The sequence below is a fragment of the Chanodichthys erythropterus genome, chromosome 9 (genome assembly GCF_024489055.1).
Source record: "Chanodichthys erythropterus isolate Z2021 chromosome 9, ASM2448905v1, whole genome shotgun sequence".
In the NCBI taxonomy this organism is placed as follows: Eukaryota; Metazoa; Chordata; class Actinopteri; order Cypriniformes; family Xenocyprididae; genus Chanodichthys; species Chanodichthys erythropterus.
This window is the reverse complement of record NC_090229.1, coordinates 10,433,398-10,457,230: the sequence shown is the minus strand read 5'-3', so window position 1 is coordinate 10,457,230 and position 23,833 is coordinate 10,433,398. Positions and strand designations below refer to the sequence as shown.

General features: G+C 35.3%; 1 protein-coding gene across 1 annotated transcript; it reads right to left on the bottom strand.

Moving 5' to 3' along the window:
• Positions 1 to 3,788: 3,788 nt before the first annotated feature.
• Positions 3,789 to 23,729, bottom strand: sap30bp (SAP30 binding protein). The gene is made up of 11 exons (XM_067393546.1): positions 23,609 to 23,729; positions 22,695 to 22,819; positions 21,370 to 21,414; positions 17,358 to 17,400; positions 10,193 to 10,281; positions 6,247 to 6,338; positions 6,071 to 6,131; positions 5,935 to 5,986; positions 5,783 to 5,841; positions 5,557 to 5,641; positions 3,789 to 4,781 (listed from the first exon to the last, which is right to left on the bottom strand). The coding sequence occupies exons 1-11, from the start codon at positions 23,700 to 23,702 to the stop codon at positions 4,603 to 4,605; spliced, it is 924 nt and encodes a 307-aa protein (XP_067249647.1). The 5' UTR covers positions 23,703 to 23,729; the 3' UTR covers positions 3,789 to 4,602.
• Positions 23,730 to 23,833: the final 104 nt, after the last annotated feature.

Sequence of the window (23,833 nt, the reverse complement as noted above, 5' to 3'; positions counted from 1 at the left end):
TAGACATTGATAGATACCCATGCATGATACATAGACAGACCAGGTGTCAATTATTCATTCTAACGCTTACTAAATTCACAAGCCGAAAACACTCTGTAAAAACACACAGACAAACCATGGCAACGAGAAATCATGGGAACCACATTCCCGCAGGGCAGATGCATAACACTAAACACACAATGAGTCAGAAACAAGGTGTGTCCTTCCCCAAGTAACAATCAGACTGCCTGGCACTCAGTGAAACATTAGAAAGGGATGTGTGTGGTACAGCTCTCCCTCGGGGATGACCTGTGGAAAACCTGAGCTGTTATTGCCATTTCTGACTGCCGGACATCAAAAGAGGTTCCAAGTGCATTTCCTCACATGCTTGAATGTTTCCTTTGGATTATTATTTTTTTTAAAAACATCAAAGTACATAAAGCATAATTTATGCCATGAAAGAGACATCCAATTAAAATTCTTTTAAACACTCAATTCATATGATCATGTTTTGCATAAAAATTGGCACAAAGATACAAATGAATCAGTTGAAAAGGGCAGTAAACTGCCTACAGGTTTGCTTGTAAGTCGTGTGTAGCCTACATTTTTGTACTTGGAACAAAAAACATGATTTATTGCTAGATCTTCTGCCAATTTCCAAAATAAATATTGTTTTCCTCCTTAGCAATCAAGAGCATCCCTCTCAGGATTTCCCTTCTCCACCAAAAAAAAATAAAAATCATTATGGTTACTGTTATTGTTGCTGATTTAACTAATAATAATATAGGATCTGTTAAAATAATGTTTATCAAACACATCAGGCTCTCTCGCTCACCAAAATGTTTTTTTATATAAAAAAATATAGGATTTATACATTTCTAAAACAAAAGAAAAAAACACATACAAGTGTAATAAGCTCTCAGAATAGCCATTGTTTAATTTCTATTGCTGACGACAGTGGTGACTAATACCAATTTACCAGTTGTTGTTGATGTTTTTGTAGTAACAATATAGTAAAACAAAGGTAACTCGTGGTTACAACGGTAATAGCAGGTTGTATGTATCATCCAGCCCTTGAAACCAAACCATACGTTTCATAAATATATATTATACTATATTACACAAACACAACAAATATTGTTTTCCCCCTCAGCGGTCGCAAACATTTCTCTCAGGATTTCCCTTGGCAAATCCAACCACCCATGAAGCACATTACTTCTGCAAACAGTTTTGCAGTAGTTTTATAATACTTACAATACTCAACACGAGCCTAATTTGCTCAAACAAAAGTAAATTTAACTCACCTCTTCAAAGAGTAGCTACTCCGCTCAGTCAAAACTCATCGAGCTCCTAGAAAACATCTGTGGGCATCATTGGCGCGTTCCGAGTCAGCTCAAATATGTATCATAAACATTCATGCTTTTATAAATCCACATTTTCCTTGCACTTGCAAACGCCCTGGACTGCATTACGCACATTTTTGGCAAGCGCGAGGCAAACTGCCCCATCATTTACATGACAAAAGATTCACTCTGAATTTATTACTTTCTTTTGTTATTTGTGATCAGCCTGGACAAATGAAAACGGCTAGCTAGCTGTGTCTTTGAAAGCAGACCAAAAAGTAACAACTCAGAAAAGTCAGACTCAAACTCCAACGAGCAAAATGCTAGGCTATGACCCAAACAACAACAACAAAAAAAGTTTATATTATCCAATTACACATCACAAAAGTCCAGTGCGTCGTCTGAGTGAGATACATGGTCTCACAGACATTAATATATAGGCATATATACCCTTCAAAAGTTTTTTTCTATTTCACATAAATGTTGTTCATCAAAGAATTCAAATATTTAGCAGCACAACTGTTCCCAACATTGATAATAATAATAATGTTTCTTGAGCAGCAAATCAGCATATTAGAATGATTTCTTGAGGATCATGTGACACTGATGACTGGAGTAATGATGCTGAAAATTCAGCTTTGCATCACATGCATTAATTGCATTAGTTAAATAGTTATTTTAAACAGTAATATTATTTGTTTTACTGTATTTTTCATCCATTAAATGCAGTCTTGGTGAGAATAAGAGACTTCTTTCACAAACATTTACAAAAACCGATCCCATACTTTAAAAAGGTATAGTTTATCTGTATATATAATGTAACTCACAAATCTTAATACTGTTCACCAATCAAATAATAATTATAAAAACAAAAAAATAATTATCTGTAATGGCAAAAAACAACAAAGCCAGCAAACAGCAATCTAATACTACAATCGTTTCTGTAATTTATTTAATGCCATGATGCATACTGGGATCTTGCAAACCAAACAAATTAGCAACAACATGTTCAATATGACATTGTGAGCTCATATGTTCTACATACATTTATGATCCAACACCCCTCCTCCCTATATTCTACTTGCTTTTTGAAAATAAATATATATTTGAAAAAAAAATAAATTAAAATGTGGTATGGGTTTATGATATTGGCAAAAACATACAACTAAAGTGGGTAGAACTGAATTACTAGCTCTCACAACAGTAATACAGGAAGGTTAAAAAATGGTCAAGTTCAGGTTTAATGGCTGAATCACTATGTATGTTTAAATACTTGGTAACAACATTATAATTATGCACACTGCATGAGTAATCCTTCTTGGCTGGATTTAAGGGTAGATCAGTGGAGTCAGGGCCTGTTCAGGGTGTGTCTTCAATTTGAGTCACCCTGACGCACAGTCAGCACATACTGCATCTCTCAATCTCTCAATCTCAGCTGGCAAACTCACACCTGTGCATCAACTGATTTACCTGGGGCCATGCAAAATTAAAAACAAAAAACAAAAAAAACATTTGATAGCCTTGCATTTGATCAAAAATCCGTTTGACAGGCCAATAGGAGAGTGGGGTAAGATGTGCCATCAGAATTTGCAATTGCAAATGCAATTAATTAGATTTCAGAATGTCTGCTAATCAATTGAAATTAGAAGAAAGCATTTATAATGTGTTTTGATGAGATTATAATAGCAATGATGAAAAAATCCAACATATTATGGTTAAGTTGAGGCTAGGCTAAACTGGGGAATACACAACCGTTGAAAAGTTTGAGGTGAGAAAGATTTTTTTTTTTTAAAGAAATTAAAACTTCAAGGATGAATTAAAATTGATCAAAAGTGAAAATAAAAAAAAAACTTTTACATTAGGTTACTTCAAATAGCCTAATGTTTTTTAGAAAAAAAAAAAATGTTGCGGTAGTGCAAGTTAACCATTTTACAGGTTAAAAAAAGAAATGAACATAATTTGTTCTAATGTAACACCAATTACTAATTTGATCATTTCCGTGAGGTTTTATCCAAAAGAAAAGTTCACTTTGAGTAAAGTGTCTAGATCAAGGGTAGTAGGTTTGAACCCACAACCTATCGATTGATATTTAACCTCTAGGCTGCCGCTGTACAACCACATTCTCAGCAGGTTTTAAATATGTTTTAAATGCGTTCAAAAGAAAGTGCCAGAAAATAATCTCATTGCCTAGGATTTCTAAGCTCGAACGAAAGTTTGGATGGCTCAAGTTCAGAATGGAAAAGGTATCACGTGGATATAAATCAGCAATCCATCTAGTAAATGCACACCATCTTCCAATTTCAGAACCCAAAAACACATTCCTCATCCAAAACAAAGTTCTTCAACACTACCTGACATTACATTTCTACATCTGTTTCTTCATCCTGGAGGCAGATCCTTTCAGATTTGAATTAAACACAGAAAGCATTGTTTTAAAAAATTCAACAGCTTTGCAATGATACAAAAACATTTATTTTTACACTGCTGAGCTACAGAGAAGCCACAGTCATTTTAATATATACATGTTTTAAAAAAGACCTACTTGCATTGCTAAAATGAAATAAAAAAAGATAGAAATGACAGGAAAAAAAGTAAAAATGAACTTTCACCAAATTATAAGACCCCCTTCGGTCTATATGATACTTGAAATTAGCCCTGATCAGTTGTAATAAGATACTGAATTAATAATCCAGTGATGTTTAATTGGTGTTCAGAGATATGACCTATCCAAAACATGAAAATGGAGACAGATAGTAAGCAAACCTGACTGGACTTCTATTAAACAATGAACTAAAAGGAAAAACATAACGAAAAAAAACAACAACAAAAAAACAAGAAATTACTCAAATTATTGTAGGTTTGATCGTTTTCATATGTTGGACATGAAAGTTCAGGTTGCAATGTATGACAGCTGCAGGATAGTTTTTACATACATGAATTCAATGGAAAACATCTGGGCAAACACAACCAAGAAGTTTAAATACAAAAAAAAAAAAAAAGCATGAACCATCAAATGAATGCATTTGAAATAGCTAGTCAAAGTTGAACACGTCTGGTATAATTATGCCGTTATGATGATACTGTATATCCAAAATATTCTCTTTCTGAAAATGAGATAAAGACCATCTATTCCAGCTGCCAGACAGTTGAAGCCAACTGTTGCGCAAGTAAAACAGCAGGACTTGTTATGTTTACATGTGGCACTGCCATTGACTATCAATCTGGCAAACTGAAGTGAAATTTTCTTTTCACTTTTTTTTTCCCTGTCATATTTTTCGTGTCATTGCTTAGCTTTTTTGAGAATGGTTCCCACTGCTGAGATGACTGTGGTCTTGGTGCCGCTGGCTGTTGTGGTCACAGAGACGACTCCAGGGAGGGTGGCAGTGGTGGTGAGGAGGGCGGGTTGTGCCAGGGACACTGGCACTGCTGAGTCCCACTTGCTCTTCCTCTTCTGGGCATCTGAAGGGTCATAGAACATAGGTTTAATTCAATAAAACCATATGACTACTTGCTTTTGATACTTTATTTGAACAATTATTTCCCCTTTGTTATTATATCTATGCTTTCATTTTAAAAAGGTGATTGTTCACTTAGATCTATTTACGTAGAGAAATACTTTTTTTTTTTTTTTTTTGGAATATTTTTTTCAACAATACTAGTGGTCAAATCGATTAATCGCATCCAAAAAAAATACAAGTTTGTGTTTACATAATATGTGTGTGTGTACTGTGTATAATTATTATGTATATTTATATAAACACACACACATATGTATATTTTTTTTAGACATATATATATATATATATATATATATATATATATATATACACACACACATATATATACACATATATATATATATATATATATATATATATATACACACACATATATATATACACACATATATATATACACACATATATATATACACACATATATATATACACACATATATATATACACACACACACACACACATATACACACATGAATATATAAATATAAATATATACATGAATGTGTGTGTATTTATATATACAAAATTATACACAGTACACACATATATTATGTAAACACAAAACTTTTATGTTGGATGCGATTAATCGATTTGACAGCACTAGAACTATTATAACTAATATAATAGAACTACAGAATATTTATGTTACAATTTTCTCACTTTAAAATTTTAAAGCCCTCATTTCTGCATCAAACACAAAATCATGCATTGTACCTGTGGATGAGGCAGTTGTTGTGTTTGTGGCCAGAGCTGCTGCATTAGTAGCGGTGCCTTTTTTGGTGCCCGTCACAAACTCAATCTAAAGACACATGGGTAAAATAAAAAAAACATTGTAACCATCAGTTAGGTTTTGGCCCATACAGAACAAACAAACGTTTTAATATAATTTAAAAATAAAAAAATAAAATAAATAATAGGTGGAGTGCCTCAGGGTTTTAACCTTGGTCTTTTCCTTTTTGGCTTTTTCCAGCTTGTCCATCTCTGCCTTCTGAGCTTTGGCTTTGGAGAGGACAACACACAAATGGTTAACAAATGTAGTCAATTTAATCCATATGAGTTGAAATGTCAAATCTAATTTCAAGCAAAACATACCCAGTGCCTCATAATACGAATCCTCTGACCAGCCATGAGGGTCAAACATATCCTATAAAGTAAACACAAAAAGTTAAATTCTGTTTTGTAAAATAAATATGTGTTTACATGGTATAAACAGGTAAGCATTACATACTTTTGGATAATTGGTTCCAAGTTCGTCAATTCCACAGAACTGGATTAGCTTCTCATAAATACTATAAAACACAAACACATGGTTAGGTTGCAAACAAATAAAACAGTATCAAAATATAATCTGCTTCAGGATATGTCTGGTGCATGGTGGGTCATTAACAATTGTTATCTCCAGACCTTGGGTTGCGAAACTCTTTCTTCTTTTGAATATGGCTGTTTGTATCAAAGTCTCCATGAAGCTTCCGCTCGTAAAGCTTAAAGATCTTTTCCTGCAAACAGAAAAGGTACAAGAGTCCTATTTTCAAATTATTTTTCCATGTCCATGTATGAACTTGTTAAATTAACAAATTGTCTAGTTTTTATGCTAGTTGATGTAAAATGTGCACTACAAAACAAGGAAAATACTGCTTCTTTGCTCCAAGTGTTGTGAGACACTAAGGATGAATAAAGTCTTTGTGCGACTGTGAGTTTCTAGAACTAGAGGGTGATTTTTGACAACCGGACTCCAAGAAGCACTTGGAGATGTGCCATTTTCACTTTTCCTTCACATTCCAAGAAGTCAAATAAATTGAAAAGTCCTTTGTTGATAGTTAAGACACTGATCTTACTTAATTTGTACAAAATGTACTAAAAGAAATTTTAGCAGGAAGACCAAGTGAGGTGTATAAGGGAATGAGGATCATGTCTGAGCAGCGATAAAAGCATAGCTACAAGGACAGGATATTCATCATGACGTGAAAAGCACAGCGCATCTATCAGTACTTGGCTGTACGATGCTGAGTGTGAAAACCACACCCGTGTACACTTGCCCCAACAGCTCACGAGAGACAGAGCTACAACAGGAAGTGGTACAATTAATACGAATTTTACAATGAGATATGAATAAATATTCACAAACCACACTCTTCTAAATAAATAGGTTCAAATATGACCTTACCATCAACATGGTTTTGAAATCAGTGACCTTAAATGTTCACACCCCTAGACATGTGCTGACAGCATGCAAGTTGCATGATTTAGGATGAAATGCCAGTCCTTACCCCCAGGTGAGTCAAAACACCTGAAAGACTGACACCCACAACTTTCCACCCCCTTAACACCCCACCCCCCACTGCCACACCTTGAGATAAAACATGCCAGCCAGGATCATGAACATGTGGTCTAAAGACATTGCCAAGAACTAAAACAATGAACTTATATGATCTCTCTCTCTCTCTCTTTATGACTGTTGACAAGGAGTAGCAGTCCAACCAAAACAGAACTGCTGAGAGAATGTTTTTCAGCTGGTATACGGAGGGGGGAAAAAAAAACAAAAAAAACTTTGTTTATTAGCATGAACAGTCTGTATTGTTTTAGCCAGTGTTATTTTAATTTAATTAAAATACTTTTATAAATTTTCAATCAATGCTAATACGAATTAGTTTTTATTTTTATATTTTCTGTTTTAATTTTTAGTAATTTTGTTGTGCATTTTGTCAGTTTTATTAATCGTTTTTTATATACTGTATGTCTATATAATTTATAAGTTTCAGTCATTTTAGTACATCAAGGTTAAACTAAATGTGACCCTGGACCACAAAACCAGTCATAAGTCGAACAGGTATATTTGTAGCAATAGCCAACAATGCATTGAATTGGTCAAAATTATAGATTTTTCTTTTATGCCAAAAATCATAAAGTAAAGATCATGTTCCATGATGATATTTTTTAAATTTACTACTGTTAATATATCAAAAAAAAAATATTTGTGAGTGGATGTGTGTTGCAAAGGACTTTAAAAGGTGATTTTCTCAATATTTTGATTTTTTAGCACCCGCAGATTCCAGATTTTCAAATAGTATCTTGGTCAAATATTGTCATATCCTAACAAATCATACATCAATGGAAAGCTCATTAGCTTTCAGATGATGTATAAATCTCAATTTCAAAATATCGACCCTTATGATTGGTTTTGTGGTTCAGGGTTTTTCATGGCAAACAGCTGAAAAATCTTTTTTTTATATACAAAGCCGATTCCAAAAAAGTTGGGACAATGTACAAATTGTGAATAAAAACAGAATGAAATGATGTGGAAGTTTCAAATTTCAATATTTTATTCAGAATACAACATAGATGACACATCAAATGTTTAAACTGAGAAAATGTATAATTTTAAAGGGAAAAATATTGTCTTGAATAAATTTCATGGCATCAACATCTCAAAAAAGTATCTCATCTTCCTCTTTATGATGCGCCAAAATATTTTCTATGGGTGAAAGATCTGGACTGCAGTCTGGCCATTTCAGTACCCGGATCCTTCTTCTACGCAGCCATGATGTTGTAATTGATGCAGTATGTGGTCTGGCAATTGTCATGTTGGAAATGCAAGGTCTTCCCTGAAAGAGACGACGTCTGGATGTTCTAGAACTTGGATATACCTTTCAGCATTGATGGTGCCTTTCCAGATGTGTAAGCTGCCCATGCCACACGCACTCATGCAACCCCATACTATCAGAGATGCAGGCTTCTAAACTGAACGCTGATAACAACTTGGGTTGTCCTTGTCCTCTTTAGTCCGGATGACATGGCATCCCAGTTTTCCAAAAAGAACTTCAAATTTTGATTCGTCTGACCACAGAACAGTTTTCCTCTTTGCTACAGTCCATTTTAAATGAGCCTTGGCCCAGAGAAAACGACTGCGCTTCTGGATGTTTAGATATGGCTTCTTTTTTGAACTACAGAGTTTTAGCTTTAACTCTTTGCAATTTTTCCCTGAAAAACTCCTTTCTGATATTGCTCCACTATTTTTTTGCCACAGCATTGGGGGAATTGGTGATCCTCTGCCCATCTTGACTTCTGAGAGACACTGCCCCTCTGAGAGGCTCTTTTTATAACCTATATTATAATATGTTGCCAATTGACCTAATAAGTTGCAAATTGGTCCTCCAGCTGTTCCTTATATGTACATTTAACTTTTCCGGCCTCTTACTGCTACCTGTCCCAACCTCAATATGTAACTCTCATGAAATCCAAAATGAGCCAATATTTGGCATGACATTTCAAAATGTCTCACTTTCAACATTTGATATTATCTATATTCTATTGTGAATAAAATATAAGTTTATGAGATTTGTAAATTATTGCATTCCTTTTTTTATTCACAATTTGTACAGTGTCCTAAATTTTTTGGAATCGGGTTTGTATATATATTTTGTTTCAGTTATGTTTATTTTATTTGAAGAAGTAATGGATTTTTTTATGCTTTTAGTGAATCTAAAATCTGGGTTAACTAAAGTATTTAAGCAAATAAAAGTAACTTTATACTGATGATGACCTAAATACTCTCTTTCAGCATGATAATACTACTGGCATAAAGTCAGGTAGCATACACCCTGAACTAACAATGAGTAATATTATTTTTTGTTAATATTAGTTGATAAAAAATATGATTGTTCATGTTAGTTCACAGTGTTAACAGACACCACCTTTTATTTTAAAAATGCATTAGTATAATGTTGAAATTACCTTTACCTAAGATTAATAAATGCTATAGAAGAACTGTTCATTGTTAGTTCATGTTAACAAATGAGACCTTATTGTAAAGTTACAGAAGAGGCCATCTGACTGATATTTAAATTGACCATCTACTTTTTAACGTTAAGTTTATGTACAAATTTGAAATTATTGTACAGCAGTCTATCATCAAAGTCAATAAGCGCTCATTCAAATAATCATGCAACAATTTCCACAAAAGAATCAACTAACAAAAAAAATTAGTGAAAAAAATTCTGTATGTCCAAAAGTCATTGGTTACATTCTGATTTTTCACAAGGGATCTCATTTATTACTAAAAGGACCTCACAAACACATGATCAGTGCAGCAGTCTTTAACACAGCTCTTCGTGTATAGACGTGACTTCTGGAAATTGCACAGCAGCCAACCAATCAGATTAGAATTGATTTTGGCCTACTCTAGTCAATTGTTTGTGCAATATGCATATGCCTGTGAATGGTCAACAGACAAGCCATGTGATAGCTGCTGAGACTAGCATCCATCAAAAACAAGTGCTGTAAAGATTTCTCTCACTGGACCCCATGGCAGCAAGTCAAGAACATCTCAAATAGAACAGAGCAACAATCTCACCTGCAGATGACTGGAACAACGCCCGGCAGGTTCAGGAGGAATTCTGATCTCGTCAGGAGACATGTTCCGAACCTTCTCCGAAAACTGTGCTGTAAAGAAGAGAAAAAAATATTTATAATTTGAAGACAGTAAATACATGTTAATCGTAATTTACCCTACAGCATAAACAGGTATGCTGCAACAGAGTAATGACAGTAAGCCATACGCTCATAAAAAAAAAAACATTTTCTCAAGAAAACGTAGGTGTGGTTGCCTATGCAAACCCTCTGCTATGATGCCAGGGCGTTGCCATGCAGTTGCCAAGTATGTTGTTGTTTTTAACATGTTGCTAAAGTGTTCTGGGTGGTCTTTGTATGCATATAGTGTATGTATGTGTATATTTGTATATTTATTTATTTATTTGTTTCTTTTAAGGGTGTAACATTACATGTATTTGTCCTGAACCATCATGGTTCGGTGCATACAGTCAGACGATGAATACAGTCAGTCACAGGTAATTCACACTCCAATCCAGAAGGGGGCGCAAGTGGTAACGCAATTATGTTTGCTAACCGCCACAACAAGAAAAAGTGCAGAAGAAGAAGAACAGATACGTTTATGTGTAATCTCTCAACCAGTCTTTCAACCGTGGGAAGACATCAATAAAACAGCTTGAGAATAATATTTCATGTTGCATTACATTTACCTCAGGGAAGTCATTTAGTGTCCACAGCATGTTAGTTCACTAGAAAAATGAACTCTATAGGGGAGAATTTCACTATAATATATGCACTATATTAGCTTGTATATTCATCATATTTACTTTACCTGTAAATAAATTATGGCATAAATGTCTTTATTTAATATATGTTTAAATTAATTTGTCATGGAAACAAGTTATGACAGTAACTATGTAACTGATCATATTTCAAAAATACTAATAATAAAAAAAATATATTATTAGATTTAGAAGTTAATGCAAAACCTGCCTTGTGTGCAATTTACGTTTTTTTTTTTTTTTTTTTTTTGAGTGCTGATTATTACATCTAAAAATAAATAGCAACTGAATTTAATTGTTTGGGCTCTGTTGTTAATTGTAAAATTAGATAAGCTTATATGTTGTGCAGTTACATCATTTTTCTTTGATATAAAATGTTACATATTTCAGGCAAAGGAAAATGGTTAACTTAAAAAGGGAGCACATACTAAAAACCATTTTAATAAAAACAAAACAAAAAGAACATCCTTCTCCCATCAGCGGTATGAAGTTTCCAAACACACAAACATTCTGGATTCCGTATGCAACTTTAACCTCAAGCTATATTTCATTTTCACATTTTTAAAATGACACTGAACTACTACAATTTCATAAGCATTCACTTCATAAGCATCAACTGTGTTATTGTATTTTTTCTTTATTCCCTCAAACTATCAGCAGTCTTTGTCAGACATTTCTGGAGCGAATTACGGGGCAAATGGAATTTGTGGTTGCGTACACATGCAGCAGTGAACACTATTCAAACCATACTGGTTGGAACAGGCCACTGCCGAATTCCCTTTCACCTCACCTCCTCTCTTCTCAAGCCCACACACCCTTCCTCCCCCATCTGCCTCTCTCACACCCCCTGGCTGCTGTTCTGGGCAGGTCTGAGGCAGCGACTGTGGGCCAAAACATGCCTCCATTTGTTAAAACACATGACAAACACACACACAGAAGCAGGGAAAGGCTGGGTGGGGCACTCTAGATGTGGCACACTTCCCAAAGCAATGCACAGATACACACACAGACATAAACATGTAGAAACAGGCCCTCTAGCGATGGAAATTTTCAGAGGTAGGTCGGAATTTTATAAAGGTAAAAGCATTTTTCAGCCAGAGCTGCCTTACGTAAACTGAACATTTAAGAACAACCCTGTGGCAAAACAGATCATGCACACCTGTAGAGCTGCTCTAAAGAGAAAGAAGTAGAAAAGAATATAATACACAGATAGAATTTAAAATAATCACATTCACTATTATTATTATTGCTCATACAAGGAATTTAGAAACTCATAATCCTGAGTACTAAAAGTCAACAAATAACTCCTACATAAATGATAGCTCAAATTGTGCAGCTTCTCAAGATGACATGCTTTAGGACAAGTGATCAGACTTGCCATTTTTCACCTGGCAGATGTTAAAGAGACAACGGCAGTGATGTTTAGCACTCACTGAAGTATATGCACAAGACATCACTTCCGCTGTCAGAGCACGATCAGACCTCACTAAACGAGTGCTGAACGCAGTTGGACATGGTGGTGTATTAGAGGTAAAAAATGATATAAATACTGTTCGGTTTCTCGCACAAACCGATCGTTTTGTGTCTCAGGACATCAATGTGTCGTGACGAGCCGCAGGGTTTAATTTGGATTTTTCTATGCAAGTTTTTTCGACTCTTAAGGTGATGATACACGGGTCAACTTTTTGAGCATCGTTGCTTGGGCACTTTCCCACTGAGAATGAGCAACAAATTTATATCTAGATTCATTAGATCGGTCCTGGGCAATTTTTTGAGATCCTCCAATCAGAATGTTAGCAGCCGATCACGTGATTGGTTCGGAAATTTCAGGAAAAAATTCAAACAAGATGGCGGCCTCTCAGCAGCAGTGGAGCGGAGAAAATGGGTGTGAACTTATATCTTTTTAGGCTAGTAAGTTGTCATGTGTCAACCCAAAACAGGGAATTTACCTCATATAATAAATAGCAACAACTGTCCAATGTAATGCGTGTAAACTGTAATTAAGAAATCGAATGTTTTCAGTTAAATACTAAAAAGACAGGGCCCATTTAACGTCTGTAGTAGCGTAGGCTGTAGGGCGTATGGCACATGAATGTAGCTTTTGATGCAATCGACGTGGGTTCGAATCCGCCTTTTGCGGAACTCGCTCTTCTCCCTTTTCCTATCAAAAATCAGATCGGAAAAACAATATTTGAAAAGTTGAAATGAAGTGCCTAACAAGTGTTTATAGTAAAGTATTTATTGGGTTGGCAATAGATTTGCTCCTCTCTGATTAGTTGCTGCCAACTGTCCGTTGCCCTAATTAGTTGCCCTTTGTCTCATCAGGTTGCCCGTTGATGGCAACATTGCCCAGCAACATTGCTCAAAAGGTTGCCCCGTGTATCATCACCTTTATTGTTCGAGTTCCCATTCACTCCCATTATTTGACTGACAGACGGCAGCGGTTGGAGTTAAAAATCCTAATCTGTGTTCTACTGAAGAAACAAAGTCACTTACATCTTGGATGCGCTTGGGGTGAGCAGATAAACATCAAATTTTAATTTTTGGGTGAACTATCCCTTTAAAAAAGGAAAAAAACTCCCATAGACTTACATTTAAGAAGAAACCTGTGTCATATAGAGTGCAACAGTGCCAGTGCACTTATTCAGTGGTTTTAGAAATATATTTCCTATTCTTATTAAAGGTGAATAACAACATTAAAAACTTTTTGAAGCAACATCTGACAAAAAAGTATTTAAAAATTTGACAAAAAGGCAAAAGGTTGAAGGCTGTCTACTTAATGGCTTTAATGAGGGAAAGAACTACAATCCAATGAAGCTTTGTGAACAACATAATGTATATATATAAAACTATTGATTGCTGATGTTTTATTGTAATATATATAGCTAACCACCTAAGAACTACCAGGAACACCTAAGCAACCAGGGTTGGGACACAAATTTCATGATTTGATTCAATTTCGATTCACCAGCTTGTGATTTGAGACATGATACAGATTTCAGCAAGAACATACCTTTGAACATACCTTCTGATGTTTATTCATGTTTATTTCATGCTGTAACAAGTAGTAAAGTGGAAGAGATGATCCGTTTATGACACAAGCACTTCTTGCTGCTGCTTCGCTTGATATGAGGCGGCAACAGTGATCTGCCATACCACATTAAAGAGTGCCAAAACTGTATTTATTGTTTGAATTTCATAAATAAAAGGTTATTGTGATTTATTGGATGGAAGGTACACTACAATGTGCTGTTCATTCATCAGCTGAAAACAGCATAGACTAAATTATCTATTCTTGGTAATTTAAAGGGTTACTTCAGGATTTAGCATTAAGCTTTGTATTAGTAGAATACCACTAGTATTTTCCCCCTTCATATCAGCCCGAGATGAGAGATTTATGCATTTTTATTCTGTAAAAAAGCCTCCGATGACACAAAAATCGGCATTTTGCGTCATCGGAGGCTTTTTGGCCAGAGGCTTAAAACTACAGCCAGTAATAGCAGGTTGTTCCGCATTTTTTCACCACGCCCATACATATGCGCGTTTGAGGTTACTCACGGACATAGATCAAAGATTTTATCAAAAGTGGGTGTCAATTATATTTTTAAGCTTACAGTAATTAACTTTATTTTGTCTGCACTACATCAGTGGTTCATCTCGCAAATTTATCAGTCTCTGCAGTCATCTCAACCAATACAGCAACAGGCTTTTGTGGTAACGTTAGCATAAATAGATAAATAGACTAACTCAGTTTTACAGAACAGTGGCTTTACTTTGATAACAGTCAACTTATATGCAACTTATATGTAATTGTCCATCTAACGTTACTTTGCTAAGTTTGCAGTTTTACTGCTACCTACAACACTACATATAGGCTACGGTGTTATCAGTCTAGTATCAGCGAGTCTTACCTCTAGGTAAATACGCTTAGTACCAGATGCCCAGGCTGTTCGTCCTCTGGGAAAGTGAATATCAATGGTATCGCGCTGTCCTTCAGAATGGTTCTCTTAATTGCAAAGATATTTGGTTCGTAGTCCTCGTGCTTGAAATGGAGACTACATATTCTGCGTTTTTTATAGGTTGTCATCTCCAAACTTCGGGTGTTTGATGGCCCGCAGCCACTGTTTACATCGCTCCAAATGTTTAACTTAATCGGAAAATGATGGAAACTTACTTGTCCTTTCCTGGTTTTGGGTGTACATCCAGGTACAAAGCAATTTAGCACCATTTCGCTGTAAATGTATGAACTAACTCACGATTTATAGAATTAATATGTAACAAACCAAGCCTAGTTGTTTGAATTTTCCTGGTAATGCCGCCTGTAACCGATAGGCATGGTTTGGGCGTGGCCTCGCAAGGGCAGCAAAAGAAGTGCATTCTGGGAGTTGTTGTCTTTTATCCACATTAGTCAAAAATACATTTTCTGCCTTTTCTCAGTCTAGAAAGCTCCAAATTCAAAAATAATTTCACATTTCTACTACATAAATGACCAATTTTAAATACACATTCAACTTTCCAGGGGTGAAGTACCCCTTTAAGAATCATATTTTAGTTTATCAAAATGAGAATCGATTAAAAATCAAGAAATCAATATTTTTTACCCATCCCTATTAGCAACTGCATAGCAACAACATGGCAGCTACCTAGAACAAAGGCAAACACATATTTTCTTAGAAAATGTACAAACTTTGGTACAAAATTGTCAATTTACAGGCCTTTATGATTGTATTTGTGGCTGTCATGGATTCAACTGTAGTTGGTCTAAAAGCTGTGTTTTATAAAGCATTCACGCATGTCTTAATAATTACAGTGTGATTAGAGTAAATGTGGTAGCAGCAGGCAGCAAGTGTACGCAGGAATGTTGGCAAGACAGGGGTCTTCTATAAAACCCCTAAAATCCCCACTGCTGCTCTTAAGCCAGGTTTCTTATTCTTGATTTGATTGCAGTGTGATTTTAGCTGATTTTTGAGCAGTAGATCTCTCCCCATTGCTCTTTTTTTGTCATTTCCTCTCCATCAGAGTAATCATGCGTTGACTGTAAGTGACTCATTTCTTAGGCATCTTGAGAGCTCAGTGTCCACCCAAGCAAGTGGCACCATCACACACAAAGCCCATACACCAACTCCAGTCTCAGAAAGACTCAAAAAAGAGAAGGAGGGAAAATTAGAGCCTAATCTAAAGATCTTCTGTCTCCCAACCACAAAGCAAATCTTTGAGTCTCCAGCAAGACCTTCCTTTCTATTCTGATCTTTTCACATTTTAATGTGAAGAAAAACAAGACAAAGTGGAACGTTCAGTTACTCACCCAAATGTCTTGTTTACTCCCTACAATTGTAAAATAGGGAGTAAAAATAGAATAGTGCATCAAAGTGCATCAGAAAGATACGTGTCATTATAAATACAGTTTCTATACATAAGTTCAGGGGCCCAACCTTCCAGTGCGGGGTGCATGTATTACGTGGTTTATAATGTTGCACATTACAAAGTTTTCATGAAGACTGTACTCTCTCTTTATATTTTTGCTGTGTTCAGGCCATGTGATTTCGAGATGACAACACATGACAATTTACCCTGAGCTGCTCACCTCTCCAGACAGGGAATTATGTATTTCTATGGCACTATCAATGCCTAAACGAATGTCCAGCAGTCAGGTGGTACAAGTAGGAGCTCTCAGAAAATTTCCAGTTTACAAGTTGTAATTACGAGTTGTAATTAAAGTTGAAATCTCATGATTACGGTAATTATGACATGGCGTGAACATCTTTTATATCAGGCTGTAATAATAATATTAATATGATATTAAAGCAGACGTACAATATTTTAAAACAATTTCCTATTTCAGTGGTTGGGGAAACTCATAATTTTAGCCTTTACATTCAGTCCTGCTAATGGCACATATTTGAACATAACAGCTTTAAGTAAAAAATTATTATTAAAAAAATATATATTTTTGTTTAAATTTGCTTATTCAATTATTTTAATACTTGGACACCAATTTACATGCTTTACAAATTGGCTAATGTTCTGTTGTAAATGCTATTGATTTTTAGCCTTTTATTCATCTTACTTGATCAACCTTCAAAATATAATGACAGTCCTAAATCAGATGTCATCGATGACATTAGAAAGTAACAATGCTGATGTCTCACTATAATTAAACTAATATCTCACAGAGTTGCCATAAAACGAAACTGAAGCAATCCAACCTGGATCACTCATTTCCTGGGCACGGCCAAGATACACAAACACACACCTAAGCAACTTTCTGACAAAGCACTTGCACCATGTTGGCCAAAGCACAAACACACATCAATCCTTTCTACCATATTCAAGCAAAGTTTAGAAAGATTTAACAAAAGTTAAATTTAACAAAGATGAGTAAATGTTAGATTAATTTTGGTTACTTACCAACAAGCTCATTGGGGTCTTTAACCTCCACTTCCAGGACATCCTATAATAGAAGAAAAGGTCAAACACGCATATTGAAAATCAACTGAAAATCATTTAATTTAGTAAGTGCTTTTAAGTTAGTTTGTACATCCACACAAGATGAATTATGATAAACCAAGAGATATATTGTTAAAACCATTTAATCAGATGATACTTGGCCATTTTGGCATTATCAACAACTAATAACTGTGCCTGCATGTTGATTTAACAAAAGTGTTAGCACCCCCTTGTGTCAGCTCCAAAATCTACAAGATAAACAGTATTTTCTTAAAATACTGAAATTTAAGTAAATATAGTGTAAAATAAGTGTTCAATAAGTGTTCATTAACACATATCTTTATACACTACTAGCTATTCAGAAGAGAATGGGTTTAATCCTTTGCTGAAGCTTTTAAAGCACAAAATATCTCTCCTGGGAAGCTTAAAAACCAAGGCTTGATGAAATCTGCACCAAAGTCTAAAATCCCTGAATAATAAAACTAGGCTGAAAAATACACTGGGCCTCTATTCACACAATCTCAGATACAGTCACTCAGCAACAGGATGTGCAGATGGAAGAATCGTCTTGTAAAAGCGCCCAAGTAGAAAATGTGTCTAGGACAGCAGAGAGAGAAACAGATGACTCACTGAGAGATGAATCTCTTGTAGCCAAAAGCACAAATCCTAACAACAGTCTTTTCACTTGAAAATCCACTATGACAAAACAATGTTAGACACAGAAACGGACCCATCCATCTTCATTGAGGCAGGGGGCCTGGCTTAAAAGGGGTCTTTTTTATTTAGATTAGCCCAGAAATAGGACCATGGGTTAATGGACCTGCTCCTCGCCATTTCATTCCCTCCCTCACCCATCTGGGGAAAATCCGACCACTCCTCGCTGTTGCTTCTCCCAGCAATTAGGAGGAAAAGCAAGTTGATCACAAAGATCATAAAAATTTGGCCTGAGTGAGCCCTTGCACAATTGCAGGACTGCTTTGAGCAAACAGACTGGGAGGTATTTGAACATCAGGACCTGGAACAATACACAGAAACTGTTTTGTTTTATATTAAAGTCTGCATGGACAACAAGAAGTATCACACGCGCCAGAGTCTTATAAAAAGAAAATTGAAGACCACCTCACAGACAAAAATCCTAGAAGAGTGTGGCAAGGAATTCAGAACATTACCAATTATAAGAACAATAACCACAGCACTTTCTATGCCGATGCTACACTGGCTGAGGAACTTGACCATTTTTTTTTTTGCCTGTTTTGAGGTTAAGAAACCCATCACATTCTCAACACTTCCACTAACCTCTGGCACCTGCCATTTCAGGTGACGCGAGTGCTCAAAACAATAAACACAAGGAACGCTGCTGGCCCAGATGGAGTATCTGGCAAAGTACTCCAAGCCTGTGCTGATCAGCTTGGTGGGGTCTTTACAAAGATCTTTAACCTTTCGCTGACATCAGCCATCATCCCACTCTGTTTAAAATCAGTTATCATCATCCCAGTTCGTAAAAAAAGCATCCACAAATAACTTGAATGATTACAGACCGGTTTCACAAACACCAATTATCATGAAGTGCTTTGAGAAACTGATCTCACAGCACATCAAATCCAGTCTATCCTTCACCCTTGACCCACACCTGTTTGCATATTGACCAAACCGGTCTACAGAGGATGCTATCAACATAGCACTTTACACCGCACTTAACCATCTTGAGCAGCAGGGAACCTATGTAAGAATGCTCTTCATAGATTACAGCTCAGCGTTCAATACAATGATACCAGATATTTTAGTCAATAAACTGACTGAACTGGGCCTCTCCCTTTCCATCTGTTCCCAGATCAAAGATTTCCTTACAAATCGCCCACAAATGGTGAAGATCGGCCCTCACATCCATCATTACGCTCAGCACCGGCTCTCCACAAGGGTGTGTACTGAGCCATTTACTATACGCCTTGTACACAGTGGATTGTAATTCCATTCATTCTACGAACAAAATCATTAAATTTGCTGATGACACCACAGTGATTGGACTTTGAACATTTCAAAGACAAAAAAGAGTTTATTTTTGACTTCAGGAGGCGCAGGGTGGAACCAGCCCCACTTCACATCAATGGAGACTGTGTGGAGAGGGTCCACACCTTTAAGTTCCTGGGAGTCCAAATATCGGACCAAATCTCTTGGTCTGCTAACACCTCGGAAATAATCCAAAAAGGCACAGCAATGGCTGCACTTCCTTAGGGTGCTCAGGAAAAATAACCTAGACCGTAAATTACTAGTGTCCTTTTACCACTCCACCACTGAAAGCGTGCTAGTGTACTGCATTACAGTGTGGTACTCCAGTTGCACTGCAGCAGACAAGTTAGCCCTTCAAAGGATAATTAATACAGTCAGGAGTAGTGCTCCTAATTTCGTTGTATGCAAATGCGATGACAATAAATGCTTTCAATTCAATCCAATTCAATTGTCATGCCCCATGTACTTTAACAACACTGAAGACAAAAAAAAAATTATACAAATGAAAAATGTTACTTAAGTAAGACACTTAAGTAAGTGAAGATTACAGTCTGCGTTAAAAAGGAATTGTTAACTTTATGCCATTCCAAACACATATGCTGTTTTGTTTTTTGGAAAATAGTTGTAAAAAGATTCTTTATAATTCCCCTTTTTGGGCAGTAATGAAAAACAACATGCGAGTTTGGAACATCAAGAGTGTGAGTAAATGAGAAAAGTCATTTTGGGGTGAGCAACAGTAAATAACAAAAATGAATTGAACCCACATAAAAAGAAAAAGCACTACAAATCTACAAAATGTCATTACTAAGCAATCATAATTTAATAATTTCATTACAAAACGTGTTTTGATGCTCTTATATCATTTAGTGATCATGAAGAACAGCGTTCTCTCTCTGGGGTGTGACTCTAAATTTACGCAACATCACAAACTACTATTATGAAAAAGTAATTTCAGTGCATGAAATAACTTGCCACTGCAGTGCTTTGCATATCTGAATTCCTTTTAGATTACTTGGAATTTAGATTCTCCTTATTAATGAGAAATGCTGTTCATAAAACAGCAACATAAATGTTTTTTCTGGACACTATTATGAAAGCAGCATGTAAATACCATATACACTACCATTCAAAAGTTTAAGGGTCAGTAAGATTTAATTTTTTTAAAGAAATTAATACTTTTTTTTCTGCAAGGATGTATTAAATTAACAGTCAATATGTTTACATTGTCACAATATATTTCAAATAAATGCTGTTCTATTGAACTTACTATTCATCAAAGATTCCTGAAAGAAAGTTTCCACAAAAATATTACATAACAGCGGTTTTAAACATTAATAATAATAAGAAATGTTTCTTGAGCAGCAAATCAGCATATTAGAATTCCTGAAGGATCATGTGACACTGAAGTAATGATGCTGAAAATTCAGCTCTGCCATCACAGGAACACATTTACCGTATTTTCGATAAAATAAAAAACATTTAAAAATGTTGCCATCCCAAACTTTTGAATGGTAGTGTACATACAGTTATGTTAGTTACTACAGTTTCTACATATACAGTCCATTAAAAAAAAGGATTATCATTGAGTACCATGGTATTATCATAGAATATCATAAAAATATCAAGGTACCAACATAGAACTGTTTTGTAAGAGATAAAAAAAACCCCAGCTGAATCTGTGAACACACTGACAACAGCTTTGTACATTTCAAATGAACGTACAGCAGAAGTACATGTGCAGTGTGTATAAACCCGATGTTCAATAGATAAGCAAAAAAAAATTAAGGACATGCTGTACTACTGTCATAAGACCCTTCTCTGCAAGTTCAAACACACATGTTGTTCCTGAGTAGGAGTGATGCTGTTTTTACTAGGTTTGAGACCAATCATAACACTGCAGTAAATTTAGGAAGGGTGTGTCTTGAGTTTGATACCCTGAACAGGGAATTTAGGTGGGGTCAAATACCTTCACATCATCTTGGGTCCGCCCTGAGTCCGACTCCTCCTCTTCCTATGAAAACAAAAATGAACAGGGTCACCTAAGCCACATTACCACAAACCATATTCAAGAGCTCCCCCTTTAGGTGTGCAAAGTTTCAACAATGGTTTTCAGTAAATGACTTGGAATTCAGTTCTGACTGTAGACTTTTTCTGATTAATCCAATTATGGAAACAGCATCATTCAAATAATCTGAGGTGAATTTAGGGGAAAAAGGGGCAATAGTAAATTTACTTTGATATCTTTTGATATAAAAAGCAAATTTTGCCAAAAGTACTCGAATGCCAGTTTCACAGACAAGGCTTATGCTAGCCCTAGACTAAAATGCATGTTTGAGCTGTCTTGACTGAAAGCAACTTGCACTGACATATCTTAAAATATATCAGTGTCATTGTTTTGTCTCAAGATGCAATGCAATGATTTTTTTTTTCCTTCCCTAAAGGCACATGTATAAAAGCTACTTAAATGACCTAATTCCTGGCTTAATCTAAGCCCTGTCTGTGAAACCAGGCCTTAATGACTAATAATGAGAAAAACTAGATCATAATATTTAATTTAATTTAATACAACATGTCAGAGTTTATGTAATAGTTTCTAATGTTTATGGCACTAATTCTATTACCTTTCAGGAATAATGTGCATTTAAATCAAATGGTAATTATAATTATCTATAGGTTTATATTTACTACTAATGACACTGATAACACAGATAACATAAAAACAATGGACAATGGAAAATTGATTATTTCAAAATAAGTGGAATAATCAAGTAATCTCTGTAATGTGTTAATTTTTGTTTGCAAAAAATTTAGTCTTACAGTTTCCGAAAACACTTTACAATAAGGCTTCATTAGTTAACATTAGTTAACTACTTTAGTTAACTTGAACTAACAATGAACAATACTTCTACAACATTTATTTATCTTTGTTAATTTCAACATTTACCAATACATTATTAAAATCAAAAGTTGTATTTGTTAACATTAGTGCACTAACATGAACAAACAATGAACGACAGTATTTCAATTAACTAACGTTAACAAAGATTGATAAATACTGTAACAAAATTTGCTCATTGTTAGTACATGTTAGTTAATACATTAACTAATGTTAACAAATAAGATATTATTTTAAAGTGTTACCCAATTTACTTTTGTTACAATTGGCTCTGGTCTCCTCAAAATAATTTAATAAAAAAAGGTCCTTTAAAAATGTAAAGGATCATTTTTAAGGAATAGGAGTCCATGTGAATTCTAGAAAAACCTTAAACTGAAATTATGGTGAAAACTGACTGAATTTCTAGTGCTGTCCTCATCACTATCCTCATTTTCCGAGGGCTTCTCTTCTGCCTCCTCCACACGGCTCACGTCATCCACTCCGTAACTAGCCGACACCAATCCACCATGAGCTTCTGCTTCTGCATAACAAAAAGCAACCATTTTTAGTTCCACTGGCCAAGATATCCACAAGAACCAATGTTTTCCATTCCTCGTGATATCAAGGGGAGTTACAACATACTACCAGATTTATTATCATACATAAATTATCTAAGAATCTAACAATTAAATGTATTAACATTACATAATATAGATTAGAATGAGAGAAACTGAATAAGAAAATTCATAAATACATAAAAGCAGGAGTGATTTGCCACATGGAACAAATGATGAACCAAATACAAATGATTTTGAGTTTAATTGGATATAGTTACAACGGTAGTCTATATAACGTTACTATAGTTACTAGTTATTGTTACTACTGTAAATCCAGAATACATTAATATGAGATATTCTTAATGGCAGTATAGGTTAACACCAAATTACCATCAATTTACAATAAACATCACAAGCATAAAGTTACATAAAGTACCAGAAGAACATAGTTTAAAAAAAAAAAATCTTTATCATTAAGCCAATAAAATAGGACAGTCTCTTTATGCGTAGTGCCCTCCATGAAAAAGTGTTCATCGTAATAATAATAACGCTTACTAACCAACCATCGAGAAATAGTTGGTTAAGCTCATAACAATAATATATTTATCCGTATAAGCTTTTTTCATATAAATATTCGGTCTAATTCACCGCATTTTGTCGTTCGCTGTCATTTGCAGAGGGGCATACGTTAACTCAACCACAACAACAAAGCCATCAATGTTACAAACTCCCAGTGTTTAAAAGCTTTTCCTAACATTCATTAGAGCTTATACCTTGATCATCTGTGTCTGGATCTGAATCCTGCTCTGAATCGTCCCCATAAGCCGCTAGTGAAGAGAGAAGTGCATTTCTTTTACTGCTCGCCATGTTCAGCGCTGGCGCACAACGTTGACGTTACGGTCTATATTCCGTCTGCGCATGCTCGGCGTTTCCGTAACGCGCGTCGCCTAGATTACGCAAGTCTGTTTGGTTTCCATAGGTTACAACGACGCTATTAA